We start from the raw sequence: 24801 nt of genomic DNA on the forward strand, positions 1-24801 counted from the left end.
CGGTAGCTAGGTACCTAGCTTAATGCTGGCGCGCTAAGATTAACTACTTACTTACAGGTGTGTCAAGTTTGTCAAAATGATTATCAATGTGGTCTTCAGCAGACTCTCTGATGAACCAAGAGACGTTCGGTGCATTTACCCCGAATTAGGACTGTTGTTTGGCGTGAAAAGGTAGAGTGGAATGCAGGAGCAGAGCCGTCTCACATCGCACCCTTGCAGAAGTATATCACGTCTTCAACGCCTGTCAGCCCATGGCGCGATACCTTCGGCGGTCCTTCGGTGACATTTTGTGAAATGTCTTGTCTCAGCCGCAGGGCTGGAAAGTAATTGAACGTTGACCGTTCAGATACTTTGCCACTTGATTATGAGTCTCCCAGGCCGAGTCATGGGGCTGGGGGGCACGATCATACAGGGCTGAGACCATGGCTTTGGCCATGCATGAGAGTGGGATGCGAGGAACGTGAGAACCTCAAAGAAGGCGGAAACCCGCGTTCTACTGCTAGTTTTCCAAGACATGTACATCATGACTCAGTGCATGTGCCATTCAGGCTGAACCCGTGGTCTAGGACACCTAAAGTGAGCGCCCTACGTAGCTTGGTGCTGGGTTCAACTGCCATGAAGCGCTTTCGCAGGATGTATGGAGGCTGGAGTTCTGAATATCCGCAGACGTTCGGATACACGCCCTTGGCATTCCTGCGGTAACTGTGGTGCCAGCACAGAAAACAATCCGTTCGAGAGAGTATATCTACATGTAAAGGTACTTTTCACCGAAAGGATATGGATGTAAAACTCCTACTTTTGGACACCCCCGGCTGTCATTTATCCTCCAGAGCCAACAGCACTGGTTGAGACTTGTTTCTAACCCCCATGTTCCCTTTATTTGAGAATTGGTCACAGACATTGCCGAATCCGCTTCCGTGGTTTTGAAGTAGATTGGTTAAAGCTTCCAGATCGTTGGTGTCAAGTACAATTTGCACTCGCATGTTATGGCGAACAGGGCCGAGGCTGTAAGCTGTCTCTCCCTACTGAAAGCTAATCCAACACATTTTGATTTATTCAAGCTCAACATTTCTCTCAATTTTACAATGCAACATCTTCAGACATAGCCTCGAAGCCACTCTTTAATCACCATAGGGCTGAGATTAAATCAGGCTATATCCATACCGGAGCAAGCGCCCAGTAAAGGTGCCTGTCGTAAAACGTATTTGAAATAGGGTGTGACAAATGACGAAAGACCCAAATATGCAGAGAGGCCTGCGCAAAAACACAGCATTCCGCGTTATGAAAAGCGCCAAGGATGTTATGCCATATCGCGGCCTCGCCCCGATGCCGTATGGATTCAAATGCAAAAAGGTGAAGTACGATGCAGTCAAGTCTGCCTGATTTAGAGAAAGCCCCAGTGAGAGATCGACCGCTTGAAACAAGAGTTCCTAGCTCGTTACAATCGTGTGCACCATCAGACAACGAGGAACGTTGTTTGCATCGTTTCGCCACGGCTACGGTACCTAGTATTACCCAGTGCCATCTCCCCGGGTCCCGGGCCGGGGGCATCCCATGCGCCACCTCGACCCCGTGGGGTCCAAACATAGAAGCATACGTCGTTTAACGTTCTTTCCTAATTCCGGTCCTCTTCCTATCTCAGTACAGTCTTGCTTACGCCACAGCCATTCAGACTCCTACTTTGGTCGGGGTCGTGCTGCTTTTCGGGAAGTTAGTGAGACATGCTAGACGTCAGGACCGTCTACCTCCCTGAGACTCCAGGAAGAGATTCGGCCCTTTTTATTCTGTCTTTATGTGGCTGGGTGAACTGTTCCCCAGGCTCTGCAGTAAGACCCTTTATACGTGCTCCTGATTCCCATTGGCTTACTGCTAGACTCTCGATGGTTTCTCGGTCCCAGAAATGACGACTTCACCAGTCTTGTGTCTGAGATGTAGAATGCCGTGAGTAGGAAGTTCAGAACTTGGATGCTCATCGCGTTGAGAGGTTGAAATTTGAGACTCAACGTCTTCAACTGATGTGGCTAGAGTGCTATGTGCGACGATGATGCCAAGACATTTTCAGCATCTACATTTCCAGTGCTATGTTTCCCGTTCAAATTGCAAATTGTTCAAGACATGCAGTAGGTTGTGTTCAAATCATGCTGTCTCAAGAGATGAGTTAAAGCTTCCTACCTAAGGGTACTAGTCGAAAAGGCATGCCGTTGGTTTGGAAGCAGGGTAGCATGCCATGTCCCGGCTTAGTATGGCCGGGGGTTAAAATCATCACCGTAAATTTGGATTCGACACCCTAAATACGCCTACTTACTGAGCGAATGGTGGATCATTGGATGACTGGCCAAATTGCACTCGGCGACGGAGAGGTTTCGATTTCTTCAGGGGGGCTCTCCAACTTGAGCTTAACTCAAGATACAGTCAGAAAAGGGTTTGTATATATAATCCGCTGGTCCGCTCCGTCCGGTTTCTGTTTGCGTCAGGCAGGACATCACTCATGAGCCATCAAGAGTTCGACCCTGCAACAACTCTATACCGACAAGTTCCTCTACCTATGGAAGCCTCCATCATGTCCCCGGCATATGTGATCGACCTCCATAATGATTACAATCAACCAGGAGATCATATCGCAGTCTGGACTTTCTCTAAATCGTGTCTTGACAGTCCAGTTGGCGATGAGCAAGATTTGCTAGGAGTCAAGGTGGACGTTTGGCTTTCCGCTTGTCAAAGAAATCGTACACTTACTATCAAGATTAAGAACGACACCGATCATACTTGTTTGTTGCACCTGGAAGACTGTCGGGGTTTTGACATTTACTGAAGCGGATTCTCTTCAATAGATGGAGTGGAGGTCTCGTCTCCTTCCTGTCTAAAGCTAGATGTTTTACATCTCCAGACCGCTCATTATCCCGGAGGTAAGAAACAAACCAGCCACCCTAGTATCGGTGATACAGTCACTATTCCCGAAATCTTACTAAACTGAACGTACCAAAAGACCTGATTCACGGCTCATCAATGATGGATCAGTCCTCCATGATTGCCCATGCTGGATCACTTGGAAATGGAATTAGCGGAACCAGCGGGAGCTATTACGGGTCTCTTACTTCGCAGTTCCTCATCGGCATCTTCAACCAAGCCATCCACGAGGACTTGAATCTCGAGAACATTGCCAGAGAAACCAGAGCCTGCAAAATAGACTTTGGATTCTGTGCCACGGTCAGCGGTCCTACGGCTAGCATCCATGTCGATGTTGATGGGAAACCTACAGCGACGTACAACACCACCCAGGCTAACATTGTAGCCTGGCATGCTGCTCAAAAGCGACGGCCGCAAAGTCTCATCATGGCTGAAGTAAACACTGTAGCTGAGAGTTCATATGGGCTGCAATCTCTGATGTGAGAGCTTATTAACCCCTATTGACAAGAACGAGATTTCGCTAACCGCAAGTCTTAGTGACAAGCTACCCGGGCTCGCAAAGTCTATCGACTGGGATGCTCCAGCTGATGGCGGAAAAGCGGCGACAGCTGAATGGATTGGCTCTGTTGAGTGGCCATTTCCCCCCACCTCCCCGAGCACCGTCGCCGCAGTTGCCGCTATTGCCAGTCATTTGATTGCTAGAGGCTACTCCTTGAGCTATGAAGCTCGCGAGAGCGGTGATGGCGACGGCTGCAGAACGATCATCATGTTCTCCTTCGGTTCGACTGGCAAAGGAGTCCCCGAGGGATTCGATGCCTCCAAAGATTGGGCGAGCGCTGTGGGGACACTTGATCAGGAAGGCCCGTTCAGTTTAGTCAACATGGGCTTGCTCAGACGAAACTCCGAAGTCATTGAGTCTTGCATGTCAAAGAGACGTTTGTCTCTAGGGGAGTTCAGAGACGCCCTGAATGCTGATGTCGATGCCAGCACAAGTATTACTCACAGATATACTATGCTGTGAGCTATGAAGTTATTGAAGGATGGGCAGCTTGAGAATATGAGTAGTAATTGATGACTTGGTGTCTGGCATCACTGACCACTGGATCCTTTGGGGTCGCTTCGACATCTGCTTGGCTTTGGCAATTTTGCATGCATCTACCTAGCTGATACTCTTCGTACTGCCTAGATAGATGCACCACTTCTGCCGGTGTGCCTTGTTGCCACTTTCTATCGCTGGAGCTGCCCACTTCCATGCTGAGGTGGGTAAGTGCCGAGCCTGGGCTAATCAAGGGTGCCCTGGTACGCCTGGACAAGTAATTACCCTATATGGCCATCCCGCAACTTAAGGTTTGAACTCATTATGAATCATCGTTTATTAACAGCAGCGAATCCACTGACAATCTCACGATTGCTTTGTCTCAGGTATCAAGATGCCCGTTGAGTCTGATAGCGGCGCGGATGTAGAACTACAAAAGAGCTCGGTAGCGATGCTTGAAGAAGTAGCAAGACAATTGACAGGACCTTTCAGCTTCCAGACTCTCTTGCGCACAATAGCTCGGCCTACCATGAAAGCCTTCCGTTTCCTCGGCCCCGACAAGGGCCTTGCCCTCCAAGATGTCCCCATTCCATCTCCGGGCCCCGAACAGGCCCTCATCCGCGTCAAAGCCGCCGGGCTCTGCCACTCCGACACCCACGTCCTCTACGGCGGCGGCGCAGCGTGGATGTGCGCGCTGTCCGTGACTTTGGGCCATGAGGTCTCTGGTATCATTACTGAGCTAGGCGACTCTTCATTCACATCATTCAAAGTCGATGACAGGGTAGCTGTTGCCTGTGTAGGCCATCCAATCCAAGAGAGGAATTTCCACGAAGCTCTAGGTGTCGGCTGCGACGGTGGATACGCCGAATATGCTGTCGCTCCCATCAAGAATCTTGTCAAGATCCCAGATCAAGTGGGGTTTGCCGAGGCTGCTGTGGCTACGGATTCCGTTGCTACTGCCTACCACGCCGTCGTCACGGAGGGTCGAGTATCTGCATCGCACACGGTTGCTGTCATTGGTCTAGGCGGTTTGGGGTTGAACGGACTAGCGATTGCGGCACACCGTGGTGCTAGAGTCTTTGGCGTCGACATCAACACGAACAAGTTTGAACAGGCCAAGGAATCCGGTGCTGTCGACTGTGCCACAGACTTGAGCACGTTCTCAGGCGAAATATTCGATGTTATCTTGGACTTTGCAGGAGCGCAGAAGACGGTTGAGACTGCGATATCATCGGTGAGGCCTGGCGGGTGTGTGGTGTTGGTGGGGCTTGCGGCACAGAGCGTGCAAATCACGACGACGGCGATTGTCACGCAGAATGTCTCGCTCAAGGGCTCGACGAGCGCTAGCATTCAAGAGTTTACAGAAGTGTTGGATTTGATCGCATCAGGGTCGATAAGACCGTTCGTGAAGGAGATTCCGTTCGAGGATGTCGGCAAGGGGCTCGAATTATTGGGTACTGGGAATGTTAACGGACGTTTGTACACTGTCCCTTAATGCGGCAACAAGTAAGAAGAGAAATGCATCCTACCTGGCGGGAATTGACATACACAACTTGCATGAATTAGTGAGAATTCACACAGATGCCACCAATGGTCAAAAAGTACACTGCCTATATCATTTCCCTTACCCAACTCTCACTTTGGCATCGCGAAGCTCAATGGCGTTTCACCATTGCCAACACATAGGCTTGCAGGCATTGACTAGGCGCGGTCAATTTCAGGCACTCATGTGCTGCTTCCGGCCCCGGAGGGACAAGTCGGAGAATCGGAGCAGGCCCGAGGAAGGCGGCATAGATGACCGATCATCGGGAGTATCTGAGTCATTAAGACGGGGGCAATGCGGAGCGATCCTTCAAGATCTTAGTCCTTGGGTCCCTGTCACGAGCATGCAAGGTAGCCGGGCACCCTACACAGTAAGTTCGAGTCATCAGCCTGGTATATGGAGAGCAAAAGCCGGCGATGGCATCGTGCGATGCTAAGGAGCAATGCGGCGTTCTGTCCGTTGGGACTTGGCCTGTTGGTGTAACCTGGGGTTGGCTCCTCACTCGACGTCACTTGATCATGCCACAAAAAGCAATGATAATCCCGTTTACAGCCGCTCGCTGTGCTCAGTCCCTCTCATGGCGGATCAGCCGCTGGGTAAAAAACATGCAAGTCTCCACCCCCAATGTAAGCTTTCCTGCAGGCTTCGGCGACAAACCGGCCAACGCCCCGAGCTTTCTTTGCGGTCGTTCGGTATGTTGCCTGCCGGGAATCGGTTGAGTGAGCGCCAGACTCGTGCGGAGCCGCCGTTGAAGGTTGTTATGGTGCAAATGCGCTGGTAGGATGTTGGAATGATGTCACCCGCCGGGTTTTGTTGTTCCCGTAGAGTCGATGGGATACGTGCGGTTCAAAACGTGGGGTGTGGGGAGAGCAAACTTGGAGGAGGGATGGGTGGGGGTAAAGGCGATGCAATGGACCCTCGGAATTAAGTATCTAGATTTAAATCTTACATAAGTACTACCTCTATGACCTCTCCGGAGTTCAACCTCCTCTTTGGACTCTTTCTGCTGATCTTGTGTTCCAGACGTTGCAGCAGCATGCTTGTACGACTTTCCATGACAGAAAAGACACAAGACAGTAGACCAAAATGCCAAGTCCAACGAGTTTCCTTGCGAAGTACAGTGCCGCCAACAGGCTCTACAAGGGCTCGCTGCTCAATGCAGTGTGCTTCGTAGCCTCTCTGAGCGTGTTCTTCTTCGGCTACGACCAAGGCAGGTGGAAACCCTTACCATCGCTTGAGTGAAAGAAGTTTGATAACGGGTACTACAGGGTTGATGGGCGGCGTTAACACTGCACGGAACTATGCTGAGTTAATGGGATTTGGTCACTGGGACGAGCAGCAAAAGATTGTTGTTGTTGATAAGCCATTGTTGCAGGGCGGGATCGTAAGTATTTATTCAACCGCTTTGAATGCCTTCTGGACTCACACATTTTTAGGTTGCCGTTTACTACCTTCCCGGAACGCTCGTGGGATGCCTAATTGGAGGCTGGTTCGGTGATAGATATGGCCGCCTCAAGACTATTGCCGTAGCATGCATCTGGTCTATCTGCACCGCGGCTCTTCAAACCGCTGCCCAAAATGCGGATTGGATGTTTTGTGGTACGTTGGCATAGTCGCCAATCTTTATTCTGACGTTGAGACGCTGACCTGACTGCTGATCCTAGCACGAGTCTTGAATGGCATCGGCACCGGCATGTTGAACGCCATCACTCCAGTCTGGGCAACAGAAGTAGCTTCTCATACATCCAGAGGCAAGTTTGTTGCCATAGAATTCACTCTCAACATCTTTGGTGTTGTTGTTGCATATTGGCTACAATTGTGAGTTTGCTACACCAAGTCAACATTATTGGCACCTAACCAGATGATAGCGGCACGTCCAAGTATGAGGACCCCAATTCATCCTTCATCTGGAGATTCCCCATCGCCTTTCAGATCATCCCTCTCATCGCTCTGTTCATCATGATTTGGTTCATGCCAGAGTCTCCACGGTGGCTCGTGAAAGTAGGTCGAGAAGAGGAGGCTAGATTCATCTTGGGCAGACTCCGCGGAAACGAAGGTGAAGATGCAAAGGCTGCAGAAGCAGAGCTGCAGGAGATCATCAGCATTAGAAACCTGGAACACGATACCGCCAAACAGCAGAGTTACTTTGCCATGTTTTTCGGGATAGGCTCAGGCAAACTGCACACCGGTCGCCGTGTTCAACTTGTCATCTGGCTTCAAATTCTGCAAGAGTGGGTGGGAATTGCGGGAATCACGATCTACGGTCCCACGATCTTCACGATTGCCGGCATCAGCTCTGAGCAGCGTCTTTGGGTCAGTGGTGTGAACAACATCACCTACATGGTAAGTTTTTACCCACTTCAATGTTGTGGCCGGAAAAGCTGACATTATCTAGTTTGCAACCTTGATTTGCGTATTTACTATAGACCGTATCGGACGACGCTGGACCCTGTACTGGGGCGCTGTAGCCCAAGGCATCTGCATGTTTTGTGCCGGAGGCTTGGCAAGAGCAACTCTTAACGCTAATCCTGGCAACCGTTCTGGACTGGGTGGTGCCGCAACCTTCTTCGTATTCTTGTACACCGCGGTCTTCGGTGCAACTTGGTTGACGGTCCCCTGGCTATATCCCGCAGAGATCTTCCCTCTCCAAGTGCGTGCCAAGGGCAATGCATGGGGTGTTGTTGGATGGTCGATAGGAAACGGATGGACGGTGAGTGCATGACAGTTGTCCCTCGTGTTATTGTTTTGTCCCCTGCTGAGACCGTCTCCAGGTGCTTCTTCTCCCTACAATCTTTGAGAAGCTCAACGAAAAGACACTGTATCTTTTCGGTGCGGTCAACTTCGTATCTCTCGTTGTTGTCTGGGCACTTTATCCCGAATCAAATCAACGCACTTTGGAAGAAATGGATCTCGTCTTTGCCAGCGACAGTATCTGGGCATGGGAGGCTGAAAAAGAGTTTGCTAAGCTCAAGGCCGAGAATCCTTCCCTTGTTCACTCAGCACACATGGGTCATGGCGTTGTCAACGCTGAGACGGGTGTGACTCCAAGTAAGGTAGACAATACTCATAAAGAGTAGGCTGCGTTGCTTTGGCATGCGCTCATTTTCAGACATCAAGAAGAGGAGAACGAGGGTTACTGCAGCCCTGCCCTGTGGAAGAGCTTTATGATGATACCCGAGTATTTGAGATATCTAGGTCAGTAGCATCACTAGCTACTTACAGACTGTTCACCATGGAAAGTGATACCTAATATCAACTCGAGATTATAGAATTTGAGACTTATTGGGAGCAATGAAGCATTATTACTATTTAATTTAGAGTATCTTTGTCTCGGCTCCTAGCTCTAGCCAGCGCACTTGGTCAGAAACGCCCTCCTGTTCAAATATTACTCTCAACTGGTCTCTGTTCTCCGCAAAGTCTTCCCAGGATTCGTAATGCATTAGCACCAGGACATCCGCTCCAATCTCGCGAAACAGCCGCCCAGCCTCGTTCCCATCCATGGCGACCAGCAAAGGAGGGTCTGATATCGCAACCTCCGCTGAACCAATGTTGAGGATCGCAACTGAGACGTGGTATTTCTACAATACTTTGGGGATCTCCTAGAGGTAGACTGTGTCGCCAGAGACGTAAATGACGTTGGGCAAGCCATTTCTTTCTCCAAACGTGGCTGCTCTCAGCACAAAGCCAATTACTTCACCTTCGGGAAGATGCTGACACGGTACCCCAGTGACCTTAAAGTCCTATTCTCCTATGCGAAGCACCGTAGTTTCACATAGCTTGAGAGCCTTGACACCAGGACGAGGCGCGAGTTTCTGGGCTCCGTCTTGTGTCGTGAGAACCCATGCGGCCGTCAAGAAGGCGCTGACCGAGTTCGTCCAAGTTATCGGGTGATCTTCGTGACTTAAGGTAGAAGCACGGCGTCAATGACGGGGATGTCTTCGAGTTGTGTGGCCGGGCCTTTTGTGTTTTTGAGCACGGTTAGGCCCATATCCCACTCTGTGCCCGCCGGAGAGAAGACGGGATCTGTGAGGAAGTTGATGCCATCTATATGCAATATGGCCGAGGCGGTAGTTATGTGAGTGATGGGAAAAGATCTTTTGAAGGTTGAAGTCATCTTTGCGGTGATTACTGTGGTTTCTGATTGAGGCGGCTTAATCGACGACCGGATGCTGTGCTTTCTGTAAATGAACTGGATGAGAAGATGCCAAGAAATGCGAGTTTGCACAAACTTTTCTACTTGGTTGATATGGATACGGTATTTCAAAGCTTGAGTCATTATTACCGGATACATTCGCCTGAAAAGATCTGGCTTTGCCATAGCCTATCTGTAGCCTACTTAGGTATCCCATGATTTCGGTCTGACAACCTGACAAATACCTGCTCCGGCCAGCCCGACCAGAGACATCGAAGATGGCGACAACTGAGAGAGCATTTTGGCTGATTTTCAATATGTCAAGAGAAATTTCGTGTTAGCAAGGGAAATTAAATCAAAAAGCGATTAATTTACGGAGTAAAACGACCGACTTGCTCAACTCTGGCTTTCAGCGGCCCCTCTTGGATTGCCTACTGCTCTGCTCAGCCACAATCAACCAGTCTCTGTGGCTCAGTCGGTAGAGCGTTGGTCTCATATTATATACATATGACGCTAGATTATCTAGGGATATCCAAAGGTCGCAAGTTCGAGCCTTGCCAGGGACATTTCTTTTGCTGTACGGCCCTTTTGCACGATGCTTTCAACAAGACCGTTGTTTTTGCCATGTTCTTCCACAATTATCATGTTGTTTGTTGTGTCTTTGAGTTTTGAGAAAGCTAGCGCCATGTGATTGTTTGACTTGGAGGATCCCTGGCGAGTGACGCGAACACGTGCCAATCGGGACATTTTCGGATCATGCCTTTTTGTTGACGGCCATCGAACCGCAAGGGGTTCCCAGGGGAGCCTGATGAGGTAAGGTGCCTTAGGTAAGGCGGGTGAGCCCCGGATGCCTCCCGCCCCCGCCGGCGACCTTTCCCCTTCCAATGTCACGGTGCGACTGCGACTTGCGACTGCCAAACCCCTCCATCCCTCCACATTTCCTACACCTCCGACACACCTTCGCCTACAAGCAGATCGGTCCATCGTCATTGCCTGGTCTTCCCTAGGTCATTGACGGCTGGCGGTCACAAGGGTTCAGAAAGCGCATATTAAGCCAAGCCTTTGCTGCGTCCAACTTGGGCAGTCTGCCAGTGGCCATCTGATGGACCGACCTGTCACAGCTCGCCCTAAACCATGTCACGGACACCTCCCACACAGACGATGCAGCCAGCGCCTCTAGCTCTGACATAATGCATCGGTTCGCCCTACCCCCCTCTCGCCGACACCGACGGCTCATGGCTGGCGCAGACTGTAGCTGAAAGCCCATATTCCCAGCTATTCTTCGTCCCAGCTGAGACATACGCCTATTACCCCGTACTGCCTACGTCCATTCATCTGCTCTAGGTCGCCTACCCAAGGTGCCGCACCTCCCACCACCATCTTCCACCGTTTCCCGTCAACTAGGAACAGCTGCCTTCGAGACACATCTGCCTTTCAGCCTTGAATCATCAGCCTACCAACCACTTCGTCGCCAAGGCACCAGGAGTACCCTTTTCGAGTCACATTGCTTACCTCGCCGACCAAGTGACCGTCGATTCATTGTCAAGAGGCGAAGGTTGCACACAGAGAGACATATCTATAAAGACTTGTAGGCAGCGCCGAACATCGAAACCATGGCGGCTAGAGACGACGACAAGAGCCCCGCGGCATTCGCGGACGAGATGCAGAAGCAAACCCGCAAAGAACGTCGCTTCGACGAGGTCGAGGCACAGCTCCCCAACCCAACAGTGCCGACCCTGCAGGCGGCCTTCGCGAGCGCCACTGGCATCCTGTCGCATCTCGGCAGCTACAACCCCTGGGGCAAACCCGTGACCGACGACGACATCGTCTGGCTTCTGGACAACACAGCATACAAGCCCTCCCGTCTAGGCAGCTGGCAAGCCGAGTTCGTTGCCGCGATTTTCGAAAAGGAGCCGAAATGCAAGGTGGTCGATATCGTGCAGGGTGTCGCCGAGAAGCTTGGGCTCTCGGACGATGCAGAGGAGCGCAAGACCATTGAGGAGCGGATCATGCCGTTCCTGTGGGACGTGCAGCCGGCGCGGCACCTCCGTGTCGTGCATCAGAAGAAGGAGCTTAAGCTGGGCCCCTCGGGGTCGAATGGCATCACTACGGATACACTCAAGATCCACGAGCAGCCCACCGGTTCGACGGTCACGTCCAGCGCAGCGGTGCCGCGTGGCGCGACGGGCTTGTTGGAGATGAAGACGTTCTTCGCTGCTCCAGAGGGATGGGCAATCATCTCAGGTACGTCAACATAAGAACCCAGACCTTGCATGGTGGTTTGCTAACACGGCACTACACAGACATCGACGACACCATCAAATTGACGCAGACGAGCGACCCAATCGGCATCCTCCGCGAGACCTTTGTCAACGAACCGAGACCAATTGAGGGCATGCCAGAGCTGTACCGGAATATCTCAGCACTCTTGCCGCAGGAGTCGCCATGGTTCTACCTCTCGGCTTCCCCATACAACCTGTACCCGTTCCTGAGGGAATTCCGCGACAAGTACTACCCGCCCGGGTCCATCATTCTCCGCGATTCAAGCTGGAAGACGGTTGCAGGCTTGCTTTCGGCGCTGACCATGGCCACGGAGCAGTACAAGGTGGAGCGCATGAAGAAGGTGCACGACTGGCTTCCGAAGAGGAAGTTCATCCTGATTGGTGACTCCACGCAGTCCGACCCCGAGGCTTATGGTGATATGTGAGTACTTCTATTCCCTTCCTCAAGGCTTTTGAACAGGCATTAATCAACAATCACAGCTACCGCGAATTCAAGGGCTGGATCAAGCTCATCTTGATCCGCAAGGTCACTGACATTGCGGCCATTGGCATCTCCGCAAAGAACGAGCCAGAACGTTTCGAGAAAGCTTTCAAGAACATCCCTCGCGATGACTGGTTCGTCTTTGAGAACCCCGTCGACTGTAACAAGATTGTTCGCGACACCATTGCTCAAGGCTGAAGAAATGAAGCAACGAGCTTTTCCGGAGTATGGGATAAATTGAACCGTGTGAAACAGAACAACAGGGGGGAATACATGGAAAGCCACGAACGGGAGTTTCTGGCGCAGGGAAACATTCTCTTTTTCCGTATGGTTTGAACACGGCCGTCACGACTTGGGGCCTCGTGAAGATATGTAGCGATCCTAATACAACATTTTAACATGATTAGCTCTTCCTCCCTGTCGAGAACGATGTCTCTTCCTTAGTATCGCCTCTTTCGACCCCAATCGACTTCCCCCATTCCCTCCACCCTGACTTTACCTGTATCTTATCCAGATTGTCGTTGACCAAGCACGATCTGGTACCATACGCCACCTGTGCCTTTCTTATTTAACCAGCAGGCCGGGGGGTTAGAGAGCGCAGTGCCTACCTACCTATTTGTGCTTGGAAGAAGTCACGTCCGCCCTCCTAGATAGGTGGATTTACCCGGCACCGCTGCTGCCTTCCGTACATTCTTGAACAAAAAACTTGCTGCGTATTAGGATGGGACAAGTGTCTTTGGGGGCAGACTCTTCCATGGGTACTTCACCTATCCATTCCCCCACCCAGAGAGCTTGCGTATCTCAGTCGCGTTCATCCGATAACTCGGGTCATGATACGTATCTGTTCTGAACTCGAATTCTACCCAAGGGAAAGCGTTGTTGAGTATTCTATCTCTTTCCTACTTGCCTCCAATGCTTTGGAGTAGGTGTAATACGTTTTGTATCTTGAGGGTCCTGCAGAAAACGAAAGCATGCCAAGTTTCCCCTCATTGAAGACGGTTGTTGTGGACGAAGGACCACTTGCTCGCACTGATTGAGGTGAGGCCGAGCCTTCAGCTATAGCTGGCCAGTATTTTGTGATTTCATATGAGGCAGCACACGTAAGCTTGAGAGACTGAAGGGGACGCTGGCAGGAGATGATAGCAAGGCAGGTTTGGGGGGGGGGGGGGGGACTTGAGTTGCCTTTCTTTCTGTTGAAAATGAGGCATAATTGCTGGCCGGCAATTACGGTTCTGTTTTTGTACGACACTTTCCAATGTTGCGGACGAGGACCTTCCTCCAAAGAAAGGCAGAAGTCGGCTCTTCCGTCAAGACAGAATCTACCCCTTGCCGCATCAGCCCGTGGGCAGTCCCGGGAAGGAGGAAGTAGCAAATGGTATTTCCTGCCACAGAGAGCCACCATCTTCAGAAGAACTCACTTCCCTCCATTGACATGACCCACCGTTTACACTGGCCTCCTACGCCTCCCACCTCCACAACTTCACTTCTCTTCCTGACCACATTCAACACCACGAACACCAACTTTGACTTTTTGGTCCAGCAACACTACTTCATTCGTTGTACATATGTCAGAAAACAGAGAGCCTCTTACTATCCGACAAACTCAACATCCGTTCGCTATCTTGTTCTGCGCCGATTTGTCCTTCCCGCTTGGGCCCGAATACACCACCGCTTTTCGTCATGTCTATCAACAGTAACTCACCCCCGCCTGTATACGAACTCCGGGATATGCAGCCAGCAAACCCAGGCGTACCTGTAGCCTTGGGCGCACCTGCAGTACCAGACGTACCTGAAGTACCGGGCCCAATCGCAGCTTGGACACCGAGCGCCAAGAAATACATAGCGCTTACCTAGGTCCTCGGCGGTCTCTGGTTTCTCTTTTCGGTAATACTGTTTTCATGCGATGCCGCTGTGATCTTCTACAGCTACGCCAAGGGCATCCACAACAGTACAGAGTTCTTCTTCTATGGATTAGTCGGCGCTCTTTTCAATGGATTCCTCGCCGCAAACACGATGTACGATTTGCTTCGACAGCGCAATGGTACTTTCAAGCATAGTCTTTTGTGCATATCCTGGACCCATTTCTTCGCGACCAGTACCATCAACCTGCTTATCGTTGTGGTTTGCCTCGGCAGCTTCAGGTCTCACGATCTCAGAAGCGACTGCTGGGTGATAGCCTCTCATTGCAATACATTGGCGGCGTCCCTCATCTCCATTCTGCCACTTTATCGGACTCTTTTCAAGAGTGAACCCGGCCGCTGCGAGTGTATGAATGGAGTGCAGGCTCCTGGCGATGTGGTATAATTGCGGTTAGGCGGATCTGGACGGGCACGCCGCACAAAGCTGAGCCCTGACAAGGCAATGGCGTAAGTGCGATCTCAACAATCATATCCTGCAACACCATCATCAGGTGTGGTTTCGTGAGGGCTGACGCACTTGAAATCAGATCATGACAATCTTGCAGTGCTCTCTGGAGTAATGGCTCGAGCGAAAGTCGAAGCAGAAGAATAAAGAGATATGGCAGCGGACGGCTCTCAGGGCAATGGATGCGAGTAGCCTACACAAGCAGCGAGAGCATGAGTTAGTATTTGCGTGGAAACGATATGTAAGGTAGCGTTCAGGCACTTGAATAGCAATACAAACGACAAAGTCTGTCTGTTGAGAAAGCTTGGCCACTCTGGGCTGGATTCTTGTTTTATGGGATTCCGTGTAATCTCGGGTCTCGGTCGTGTAGTTTGCGGCATCTCGGCGAAGGGGCAGAGAAATGATCTAGACGTGCAATAAAAAGGCTAATTGATTGGATACGAGGGAGCGCAGGCCAGAAACTGGCAGGAGTCGTCGCGAGGAAAGCTTAACTTGGAAGACTAGAAAGCTTATGAGAAGTCCGTGCTCTACTGGGTTGACCTTTGCTTTGCTTGCAAATGATGGTGACTTATTTCCTTCACTCCATAAGTACATCTAAATCGCGCAAGATGCTCTGAAGCGCTCGGTCAGAAGATAGCGGTCGTTGGTAGCGACGTTCGAGCAGTCTCAGTGCACGGCAAGATGACTGGCAGCGAGATCATGCAGAAGACATTGGTAGCAGCTCCTCAAGAGCTAGAGATAACGATGAGGTCGTTGCTATAAAATCTGATTGGTCGGGTCTGGTTTTGATAGGGAATGTGTGCTTTCATTCTGATTACTCCTTTCGGACATCGTCAGAAAGCGGAAAATAACACTACTGCAACTCGGCCGCTTAAAGCATGCCGATCTCCGGAGCAGGAACCGCGGCCAACACCGCTGCGGGGAAAGTGCGACAAGGTGCCCCGATCCTTGTCCGGAGGGGCCTTGGGGCTCAACAATGAGAGACGAACTCCCCGCACTTCGGCCTGGACAAGCTTCTGATCCTAGCAACACGAGAGTGATATGTCCGAGATAAGGGAGCGGCTTGATGCTTGACAGCATTCATGGCTCGAAAGAAACGAGATTATGTTCCAAAAGTCAAGGGTATGTCTGCATCCCCATTCGAGACGGACTCCAGCGTTGAAGGAAGGACAAAGTAATTGATGAGTTCCATTGTGGATAATAGGGTGCTACGAATGCTCCCAACGTCGAATCGACTGCGATGGCACGCGTCCGAGCTGCGCAAAGTGTAGAAACCGTGGGATCACATGCAGCGGCTTCGTTCTGAAGTACAAGTTCTTGGATGGCTTCTCATCACGACAAAGGTCCACTTCTGGTGGTCGAAGTGCGTTGCTGAAGCATTCCCTTGCCCAGACATCGGCGCCTGGTCCCGCGAGAGACAAGTCAAAAGTGCTTCAACCGTTTCGGGACTCACAAGCTTGGGACGACGTGTACTGGAATAGCTCGGCTCGTACTTACGGTGATGGGGGCGAGTGGCCTAGTCAGGGTGGTGGTTCGGAAAGAGATCTAAGATGCGATGTCTCCAACAGTAAGGATCATGCCGATGACAAAGAGGAACTATCTTCGGTTATCATCGACGACCTATGCATCATATCGCAAATTTCCCGGCCAAATGCCGACGGTGTCTCTGCAGAGCCACTATCGCCAGTCAACCTCAGCGTGCTAGAGCCGTGGAAAGAGTTTCTACTCACCCATTGTAAGTTCAAGGTTCACTGTCGTTATCATCAACCTTTCATTCTCTACAACCCTCTTTGAGTTTTGGCTGTTAATATGATTCAGTTTCAGAAGCCATCGCCCCCGAGATGGTTGTAATGGATGACATCAATAACGGCTGGCGACGTTTGATCCTACCAATAGCATGGTCAAACACAATGGTAATGGACGCCGTTCTTGCCGTGTCGGCATTCCATCTTTCGGGCAGGGCGATCCTACAGCCCGTAGTCAATCCGGACAGGCTCTATGCCTTAGCAATCAGTCAGCTGCTTAACCGCAAGGACCTGGCTGATCGAAGTGATGAGCCCAAACAACTCGTCGTTCTGGCCATTGTTGTGCTTCTGGTTTCTGTCATGGTCAATGGTATGCCAGACTTTCCAATTGTCTTCCAAATGCTGGAGTCCGCCGTAACGGCTATTGGAGGTGATGCGGCCCTCACAGATGGAGGGGAGATTGGCAGCTTTCTTTTGAGGCAGATTCGCAAGTAAGTTATTGCCTTCGTATTCATGTTCTGTTGGCTAGATCTCTTGCTCATAAATGCTAGAATGCGAGTCTACGCTGCACCTCTGGTCAGTCAAGATGCCGGAAAGAACGCAATTTTGTACCATGCGCGGGAGAGTTTCGACTGTCTCTACTACTACTACAATTTGTATCCCGATCATTGTCCAACGTTTGACCTTATCGCCGATATCCGCCAGCAAGCCTTCAACATGTACCTCTGTCGAGTGTTGACAAACGACAACGAAGCCCCTTTACTCCCCTCATGTATCGATGCTATCGAGACGTTCCAACGGAGCCTGCAGGCTTTCCCAGAAGGCGCACTAGGGGAACACATACTTGTCTGGCCAACGTTCATCGCTGCGCTCGAGTGTCATACCCTTGAGCAGCGCCTATTCTTTGAACAGTTTCTACTAAGGCAGTATAATCGTAACAACTTCTTGAACATCCCGAAGGCTTTGGAGTTTCTGAGAGGTATTCGGTTGCAGGATACTCTTCAGTCAGACTGGCCTGCACTTATTCCGAGACTTCGGGTTTTCATCATGTAGAAAGGCCTCAAGCTCAAGGAGCCGCGGGCGGGTTTTCAAATTGAAAATATCAACTATTAGTCATACCTCTAGATTTGATGCAGCGCCTGAGGTTTTTCTGCTTGAGGACTTGGGATGGCGACATGCAGTGTTGCCCGCAAAGAAATGACCATATGTTGGTTGAGAAAAGAATGCGTCCTTTACGAGTAAAGATACATGATAGTTTCTCCAGGAAGAAAAAAGGCTCGTACCTATCATATGACACGTTCAAATTCTGTGGAGACATCCCTCGTTGTTATTGTCAAGTAAGATTCTCTAAGTGTATATCACTAATTGTCATAAAGAACGCAAAGGTCGTTTTCCACAAAGCCGAATCATCACAGAACTTATCAATAACTTTTCTATTCTTGGTTCAGCAATAATACTATCTGAAGCATGTGTGTACCTCCCAATACAGTTCTGAACAAGATAATTTGTATGTGGGAAACATCATGCGATAAACTTGACATATGCCGAACTACCAGACAGACCCGGACAAATCCTTTCCGTCGGCGTGGAAAACCAAGGAGGCACCCTCGCCGGCGTCAATGCCCTCGATCGGGGTACCAGGCTCGACCGTCGAGGCGCAGATGCCGATGCAGGTGGCAGCGCAGAGAGGGTTAGCCTGCGACATGCAGAACAAAATGCAGGCCGCTGAGCACTCAGGCTACAGGTGCTTTCTCGTTAGTGTACCAATATCAGGAAGTAGGAGATGGGCACCATCGTGTGGCTTTGGATAAAACGTACAAACATGATGGTCTAAAGAAGATAGTGTCAGCAATCTTCATCAAAGTTCTTATAGAAGGCATGATAGACCACAGGTCGGTAAAAAGCATAAGACAGACGCCAACTTACCCTTTCAGCAATCGAGACAGCGGCAACTTCGGCACAGTCCGTCCAGCTAACGTTGTGTCCATTTCCTATGCCTGGAATGAAGTCTCTTTTCCGAAGGCATATCTCCGAAGGCAGTGTCTCGAGTTTCTTAAGCTCGGTTCGCAGGGTGTCAGCGTCATATCGGCTTCGGCAGACTGCGGTCCGGCGGGAACAGGATGTTCTTGTCTTGACCCTTCTACTGGCCAAGCATTGGGCCCGCTGTCGACATATGGCAATTTCAACCCCGTAGTGCCAGCTTCGTGCCCATACGTTACCTCTGTCGGTGGTACGCAAATTCGCGCAAATGGCTCAGTCTACGATTCCGAGGTTGTCTTTCGTCATTCCAGTGCCACACATATCAGCTCTTCTGGGGGCGGGTTTAGCAATCTCTTTGACGCACCAGAATATCAGAAGGACGCAATTGATCATTACTTGCAACGCCCAGATATCAATGAGCGCTTGCAGAACTTGACGGGGAAGTTCAATCCACTGGGACGTGGGGTCCCCGATGTATCATCCAACGCGGCTAATTTCGTTGCCGCCATCAACGGCCAATTGATGACTGTCTTTGGGACCTCCGCATCAGCGCCAGTTTTTGCTTCTATTCTCACGAAGATCAACGATGCGCGCCTACATGTCGGGAAGAAACCCGTAGGCTTTGTCAATCCGGTTCTCTATTCTCATGCAACAGTCATGACAGATATTGTGGAGGGCTCGAACTATGGCTGTGGTGTTGAAGGACTCCACGCGGGACCAGGCTGGGACCCGGTCACCGGTTTGGGAACGCCTGACTACAAGAAACTCCTCACTTTGTACTTAGATTTACCTTGAATAAATACAGGACAAAGCTCATACTAGCATTGTGGTTGTGAGCCACAACCAAAGTCATGTGTTCGCAGTCCTGACACCTCCACACTCGCAGACATAAGCCATCAAGTCTATTGTTTCACAAAATGCTCAAGGTTCTCGCTCCCTATGTCCAAGTTGTGTGGAGCACAATTTTCAGTTCATGTGCTTGTGGCTGGGAGAAATGCATCAAACTTTTCCAGCAAGTCGGCGTGGCCGTTAAATAGAACCTCCAGCTTGCTGCGTGCCGCTGCCTGCTTCTCTGCCCGAGCAGCTTCCCACTCTTCTATCGAATCCCCGGGCGGAACGTTTATCTCCTGTAAAATTTCAAGGAAAGTGGAATATTTCTCTGGCTGGCTAGCCTCGAACCGGTTCTGAAAAGTAACACAAGTTAGTGTATAGGTTGTCATCGATTAAAAGGGGCCTGACCTACCCGCACTTCCTCGACAAAGCCAAGCGACTTGTTGAATTCAGTTTGGTCAAACACAAAAGGTGTTGGGTCGTTGGATTGATTTGGAATGCTGGGGGAGTCGGCTGTCGAATCTTTGGACTCCATGTTTCAAAATGTTCCTCGAAAGAGGGAGTTCGCGAAAGACCGAATGAGATTCCAAGTTGACCTTGCGCATCAAAGTTTGCTGGCGTCATAAACCTGACCTAGAGTTGGGGAGCTCTCATTCATATACCCCCAACGAACTGAACGGGGGAGTTTTGGACGCTTTGAGAGGGGCTCGTGTTGTCCAGTTGCAGAAGGGCTAGGCATAGAGGAACCATTGCCGCCATTTAGTGATGAACTCAACAGGGGCTAAGGTCTTGGCCCCTCTGCCCACGCCAAGGCTGTTGGTCATGGTGGTTTGGTCTCGTTGGTCGGATGCCGAAAATATCTCGGTGTCCGATTTGAAGCATGTCGCAGCCTAAATTACACATGCTGTGCCGCAACTTCGCAACTGACTGCCCAGGCGCGAAAATTATGGTGAGACCACAGTACAAAAGGTCCTTTTGGTGGGTCCACGACGTGGCATTGTGCGCCTACTGCGGAGTAGACTTTGCATGATCACACATCGTATCACCATTTAGCTCAAGGCCCATAAACGACCGCTGAGGCTTTAATTCCTTAGAAATGGGTTTATGAGTTTTACTGATTAAGTTTATCCATTATCCTGTAAGATAAGGTAGGCAATGCAAGACGTGTCGATGTGAAACCCTTGAATTTGGATATATTCGGTTCTCTACACTATCAAATCCAGTTTTCGTAACCATGGTCTTTCTGTTTGAAGTTTTCTGAGTCAAAGACTTGCCCGAGGCGCACGTTGGAGGGCCTCAAGAACCTCCTTGGCTCCTTGCTCCCCTGAACATAGCGCCCCTTCCATGTAACCCTTCCACTCGGTCGAGTACTCTGTGCCAACGAAATGAAGATTGCCAACCGGTTTTCCGTACACATCAGCGTACTCTGTGAAGTGGCCAATCTCAGTGATGGGTGCAAGCGCTCCCTGGCTGAACTGCTCGTGCTTCCATATCTGATCAAAGACTTCGATAGGACGAAACGCTTCCGAGTCAACGTCGACGTTGAAAACCTCGGCTACCTGCTTTATAACAAGTTGACGACGCTCGTGGGGGTACAGCTTTGACCAATCTTCCCCAAATTTGCCGTTGACGAAACAGGTGAGAGCAAAGCTCTGGGTCTCGTCGACACTGGTGTCGCGTGCTACACAGACAGGTCCCTTGTAGCTCATGAAGAAACCATTGAATCCAAGATCTCTCCACCAAGGTCTGTCATAGTACAAGATCGCTTTGTTGTAGTGTCCAAGCTTTGACGAGTCGGTGACCTCCCGGACCCTTTGAGGCAATAATGGTGAGATGTTAAGATCGCGAAGCATAGCGCTTGGCACAGAGATGATGGCCTTTCTTCCTAAGAAACGCTGGTTTCTAGACGTGATGACAACAACGTGGGTTTGATGATTCTCAATTGCAGCGACAGGGGCCGAAAGATGGATGTTGCTTTCTCCGATCAAGCTGGCAATGCCATTTGCGATCTGTTGCGTGCCTGATGAAGAGGATTTGAAGTGAGCAAAGTAAAAAAAAGCCTGCGGAGAGTGGAGCTTACCGCCGTGAAAGCGCTGATAGTTGCCACCCGTCTGATCATCAGCACGAATCGAGAATAGGCCCCCATTGCGTCGGCAATAGTCAATGAAGAAAGCTGCTGACTCTTGGCTGGAATCAACTCCATGCATCACTCTAGCCCATAGGTTGATCATCTCCACCGTCTTTGGAAGAGCACCAAGACTTCGCACATATTGGTCAAGAGATACCCCGTCGTCCTCTCTCCTAGGAGCTTCGCGCTTCAAAGAGACGGCTTGGATATGGTCGCGAATCTTCTCGAGGTTGTCCTTTTCCTCAACAGAAAACTGAACAGACGAGAGTGAGCTCTGAAATATGGTATACACGAATACACTAACGAAGTTGGAGAGATTTTACTTACCTCGGGTATAATGCCGAACGGAAACTCGACCCTACTGCTGTCGGCCAGCTGCATGACGGCAGTACCTTTGAGTCTCTGCGATACTGTCGGTAGTTTGAATTTCTTGACATATTCCGCCATACGACTTTGCGTATTCTCGTTTATCCAGGCAGCACCCAGATCAGCGACGCCTCGTCCAGAGGCCAGCGGCACGCTCCACGTTTTGCCGCCCACACGATCTCGAGCTTCGACGACTGCGACTGAAAGTCCGGCTTGTTGGGCGGAATAGGCAGCCTGAAGGCCGCTGAGACCTGCTCCAACAATGACGACGTCAAACATAGTATGTGCGTAGGTAGCAACTCAGGTTTCAGAACAGATTGGTTTAGTGCCAGATGGTTAGGATGTTGGGTCGTGAGGGGCTTGGACTCGTTCCAGATGATGCACAGCTCTGAAATGCATCTTGCACAAAGCTGCATACTTATATATCTTCTGCTCACGTCCCGGGTCCAAATGTCTAGACAAATCATGTGCGCTCACTCGAAACGATATAGCTAATTTGTGTTGAAACTTGGCAATATGCTCTCCTTGCCGAGCATTGTCAACTTTCTTCCCCATTGAGTAAATCGAATGAGAAACCAAAAGAGCATCTGCAAAGACCTGTCCCGGCTCAGGTCGTGAAAGTCAGAAAAGGTCCCCACTGCCGCTCATGGGGCTGACGTAGATGAAAGTCAAAGTAAGGTAGGTCATGACCTTTTACCCAATGTGGTAAACAAAAAGAGAGGACTACCTTGTTGATAGGCCGGTCTACTCTTGCCACCCCTTGCTGCATGGTATTTCCCCGCACCCGGTGATCGTCGACTTCCCCCGAGATCGGGGCAAAGAATCGGGGTTCCACATCCTCGGGAGGCCCGTCGGACAAGCTCACAAGCGCATATCAAAGGAATTCGAAGGCGTATTTGAGTCTGTTTCGCTATAAATTGCTTTCCAGCCTGTTCATGTCACATAGATCCGCGGGGCTTCACCATCCCGCGGCTTGTGCTTTCCTTCAGCCACCCTTTTGTTGTGAACAGCGTAGAGTACAACCTGGAGAACTGCGAATGCCATTCCCACTGATACCATGATAATCTGTGTTCTCAGACCCGTTTGGTAACTATGATAGATCAGCGATGATCACTGAACAGCCTTGTACTGCCGCAGTGCTGGGAGCTTGAAGTACTCACAATGGGGCATCATTCCCTCGATAATACTGCGTTCCGACCATCAACCCACTGATGGAGAGCATCACCCACATCCTATTCAATATTAGCGTGCCTGAGTTGGGAGCTAGGTCTAAGCAAAATGGCAACCTACGCAATACTAATACTTCTTTCGCCTGGTTCTCTACAGTTGAGTTGCACCCATGAGTTGTTGACAGGGTGATACCCAACCGCGAAGCTGTTCACAGCCGTCCAAAGCCCCCAGCGTGACCACTTGCCCACATGAGGGTGTGCCGTGCGCGCAACGACCAAGACAATCAGATAACAAAACTGAGCTCCTATTACTGAGAATCCACGCTTATTGGTCTTGTCACTGATATAGGCAAAAACGAAGACGACGACCAAAGCGAGTGACGCGCCCACTGCAGCAAGAGCATTGGCCTGGATGCGGTTGAAGCCGAGATTCCTGATCCAACGTGTAAGTTATGGTACAAAAGAAAAAGAAAAACGAAAGCTTTTGAGCAATCCTGAATCATTTTGTCCAGCACTCACATAATGATGGTAGGCGTGTAAGTGGTAAGAGGGCTCCAGGTGGAGAAGACGGCAAAGCTGCTCAGAAAATGTGGCCAGCGTTTCCAGTGCAGAATAGTCTTCCATACGAGCTTTGGAGGAATTCGCATTCCTTGAGCGCCGCCACGCTTCTCTTTGTCATCTACCTCTAGGCGCCTTTGTATGATACTCTTCTCTGAGCCTTTGAATCGGATGAGACCTGGGCTCAACAGCGGATCGGGGGTGTCTGGGGAACCGGGCAGAAGGAACAGTAGCGAAAGCCCAACAAAGATAGTAAACACGCCCTCAACTAGTCTTGATCAGTAAGCTTGAACCATTGATAGAAGTATCGCTGAGGAACCTACCTAGGAAAAGCCACTGCCAGCCACGCAGCCCACGTTCGCCTTCGAGCTTGAGGATGCCAGATGCCAGTATAGGGCTCAAAGCGTTTCCGCTAAACATTCCGAAGAAGCTTTAGAGGGTCAGAATAGATAACATTTGCTCACTCCAATGGCACTGACAAGATTGCGATGCGTTTGGCTAGTTCTTTCTTCGTGTACCAAGTGGAAAGGGTGTAGCAGGCTCCTGGAATGTAGCCCGCCTCCGCAAGACCAAGCATCATACGCGAAGCCAAGAAACCCTTGCGGTCGACTAGAAATACTTGCATAGTTGCGACGAAACCGAACAGAATTACTTGGCTAGAGATGTACTTGCGCGGCCCAATCTGATTTTCAATCTGTCAGCACCGTGGTCTCTGAAGGAACATAAGAATCATATGTATCAGTACCTAGACCACACTTACCTTTTGCAAGAGCATATTTGAGGGAATTTCTAAGATGACGATTCCCAGGAACATCAACTGATTTCCCAAATTAATTGTGTCCTGATTTACCCCGATGTCATTCGCAAATCCGCCGGTGAGCGCACTTGCAAGATTCATGCGGTCAAGTTGGAAAACAAGCAGGCCCAAGTACAATAGTGGAAGCACCGAGCTATCGATTCTACAGCAGAAATGTCAGCAAACCTTTGTCGGCGAGTCCTCTTCCTGCCATGTGTCAACTTACTTTCGACGAGCTCGTATTTCCTCATGATGCGTCCAGTCAGGCTCTATACCTGGTGTCACTTGCCCTGGCGAGTCAATAGACTGCAGGCTTTCCTGCTTCGACTCACTCATTTTGTCGTGTGCATAAGGTGGCAGGATGACTGAAACCTGAAGCTGTTGTCTCTTCTCCCTGCGAAAGGGGTCTGGTCATATTTTCAAAGGCAGATACTTCTCATCGAACCTCTCATTTCGGCATTTGGAGCTCAGAGGCTATCCTTC

At 50.4% G+C, this 24801-nt stretch overlaps 10 protein-coding genes across 10 annotated transcripts; 5 read left to right on the forward strand and 5 right to left on the reverse strand.

Moving 5' to 3' along the window:
• Positions 1–3006: 3006 nt before the first annotated feature.
• CCOS01_09036 (uncharacterized protein) lies at positions 3007–5438 on the forward strand (the record flags this gene model as incomplete). Its single annotated transcript, XM_060457196.1, has 3 exons — positions 3007–3386; positions 3445–3899; positions 4330–5438. The coding sequence occupies 3 exons, from the start codon at positions 3007–3009 to the stop codon at positions 5436–5438; spliced, it is 1944 nt and encodes a 647-aa protein (XP_060311896.1).
• A 1360-nt stretch (positions 5439–6798) lies between these two features.
• CCOS01_09037 (uncharacterized protein) lies at positions 6799–8563 on the forward strand (the record flags this gene model as incomplete). The annotated part of the gene is made up of 6 exons (XM_060457197.1): positions 6799–6870; positions 6923–7085; positions 7151–7304; positions 7355–7829; positions 7882–8196; positions 8258–8563. 6 exons carry the CDS (start codon positions 6799–6801, stop codon positions 8561–8563), a joined length of 1485 nt encoding a protein of 494 aa, XP_060311897.1.
• Positions 8564–8925: 362 nt separating this feature from the next.
• Positions 8926–9135, reverse strand: CCOS01_09038 (uncharacterized protein; the record flags this gene model as incomplete). Its single annotated transcript, XM_060457198.1, has 1 exon — positions 8926–9135. One exon carries the CDS (start codon positions 9133–9135, stop codon positions 8926–8928), a length of 210 nt encoding a protein of 69 aa, XP_060311898.1.
• Positions 9136–9387: 252 nt separating this feature from the next.
• CCOS01_09039 (uncharacterized protein) lies at positions 9388–9600 on the reverse strand (the record flags this gene model as incomplete). The annotated part of the gene is made up of 1 exon (XM_060457199.1): positions 9388–9600. The coding sequence occupies one exon, from the start codon at positions 9598–9600 to the stop codon at positions 9388–9390; it is 213 nt and encodes a 70-aa protein (XP_060311899.1).
• A 1631-nt stretch (positions 9601–11231) lies between these two features.
• CCOS01_09040 (uncharacterized protein) lies at positions 11232–12579 on the forward strand (the record flags this gene model as incomplete). The annotated part of the gene is made up of 3 exons (XM_060457200.1): positions 11232–11862; positions 11922–12321; positions 12381–12579. The coding sequence occupies 3 exons, from the start codon at positions 11232–11234 to the stop codon at positions 12577–12579; spliced, it is 1230 nt and encodes a 409-aa protein (XP_060311900.1).
• Positions 12580–14061: 1482 nt separating this feature from the next.
• Positions 14062–14685, forward strand: CCOS01_09041 (uncharacterized protein; the record flags this gene model as incomplete). The annotated part of the gene is made up of 2 exons (XM_060457201.1): positions 14062–14166; positions 14236–14685. 2 exons carry the CDS (start codon positions 14062–14064, stop codon positions 14683–14685), a joined length of 555 nt encoding a protein of 184 aa, XP_060311901.1.
• A 938-nt stretch (positions 14686–15623) lies between these two features.
• On the forward strand, positions 15624–17543 carry CCOS01_09042 (uncharacterized protein; the record flags this gene model as incomplete). Its single annotated transcript, XM_060457202.1, has 4 exons — positions 15624–15671; positions 16138–16480; positions 16564–16981; positions 17042–17543. 4 exons carry the CDS (start codon positions 15624–15626, stop codon positions 17541–17543), a joined length of 1311 nt encoding a protein of 436 aa, XP_060311902.1.
• A 496-nt stretch (positions 17544–18039) lies between these two features.
• On the reverse strand, positions 18040–18702 carry CCOS01_09043 (uncharacterized protein; the record flags this gene model as incomplete). The annotated part of the gene is made up of 4 exons (XM_060457203.1): positions 18040–18228; positions 18309–18320; positions 18417–18589; positions 18678–18702. The coding sequence occupies 4 exons, from the start codon at positions 18700–18702 to the stop codon at positions 18040–18042; spliced, it is 399 nt and encodes a 132-aa protein (XP_060311903.1).
• A 739-nt stretch (positions 18703–19441) lies between these two features.
• On the reverse strand, positions 19442–19836 carry CCOS01_09044 (uncharacterized protein; the record flags this gene model as incomplete). The annotated part of the gene is made up of 2 exons (XM_060457204.1): positions 19442–19654; positions 19714–19836. The coding sequence occupies 2 exons, from the start codon at positions 19834–19836 to the stop codon at positions 19442–19444; spliced, it is 336 nt and encodes a 111-aa protein (XP_060311904.1).
• Positions 19837–20563: 727 nt separating this feature from the next.
• On the reverse strand, positions 20564–24297 carry CCOS01_09045 (amine oxidase B; the record flags this gene model as incomplete). The annotated part of the gene is made up of 8 exons (XM_060457205.1): positions 20564–21321; positions 21382–21682; positions 21757–22046; positions 23120–23397; positions 23484–23727; positions 23846–23934; positions 24002–24204; positions 24283–24297. 8 exons carry the CDS (start codon positions 24295–24297, stop codon positions 20564–20566), a joined length of 2178 nt encoding a protein of 725 aa, XP_060311905.1.
• Positions 24298–24801: the final 504 nt, after the last annotated feature.

Source organism: Colletotrichum costaricense (genome assembly GCF_030867565.1).
Source record: "Colletotrichum costaricense strain IMI 309622 chromosome Unknown Scaffold_9.1, whole genome shotgun sequence".
Taxonomy (NCBI): domain Eukaryota; kingdom Fungi; phylum Ascomycota; class Sordariomycetes; order Glomerellales; family Glomerellaceae; genus Colletotrichum; species Colletotrichum costaricense.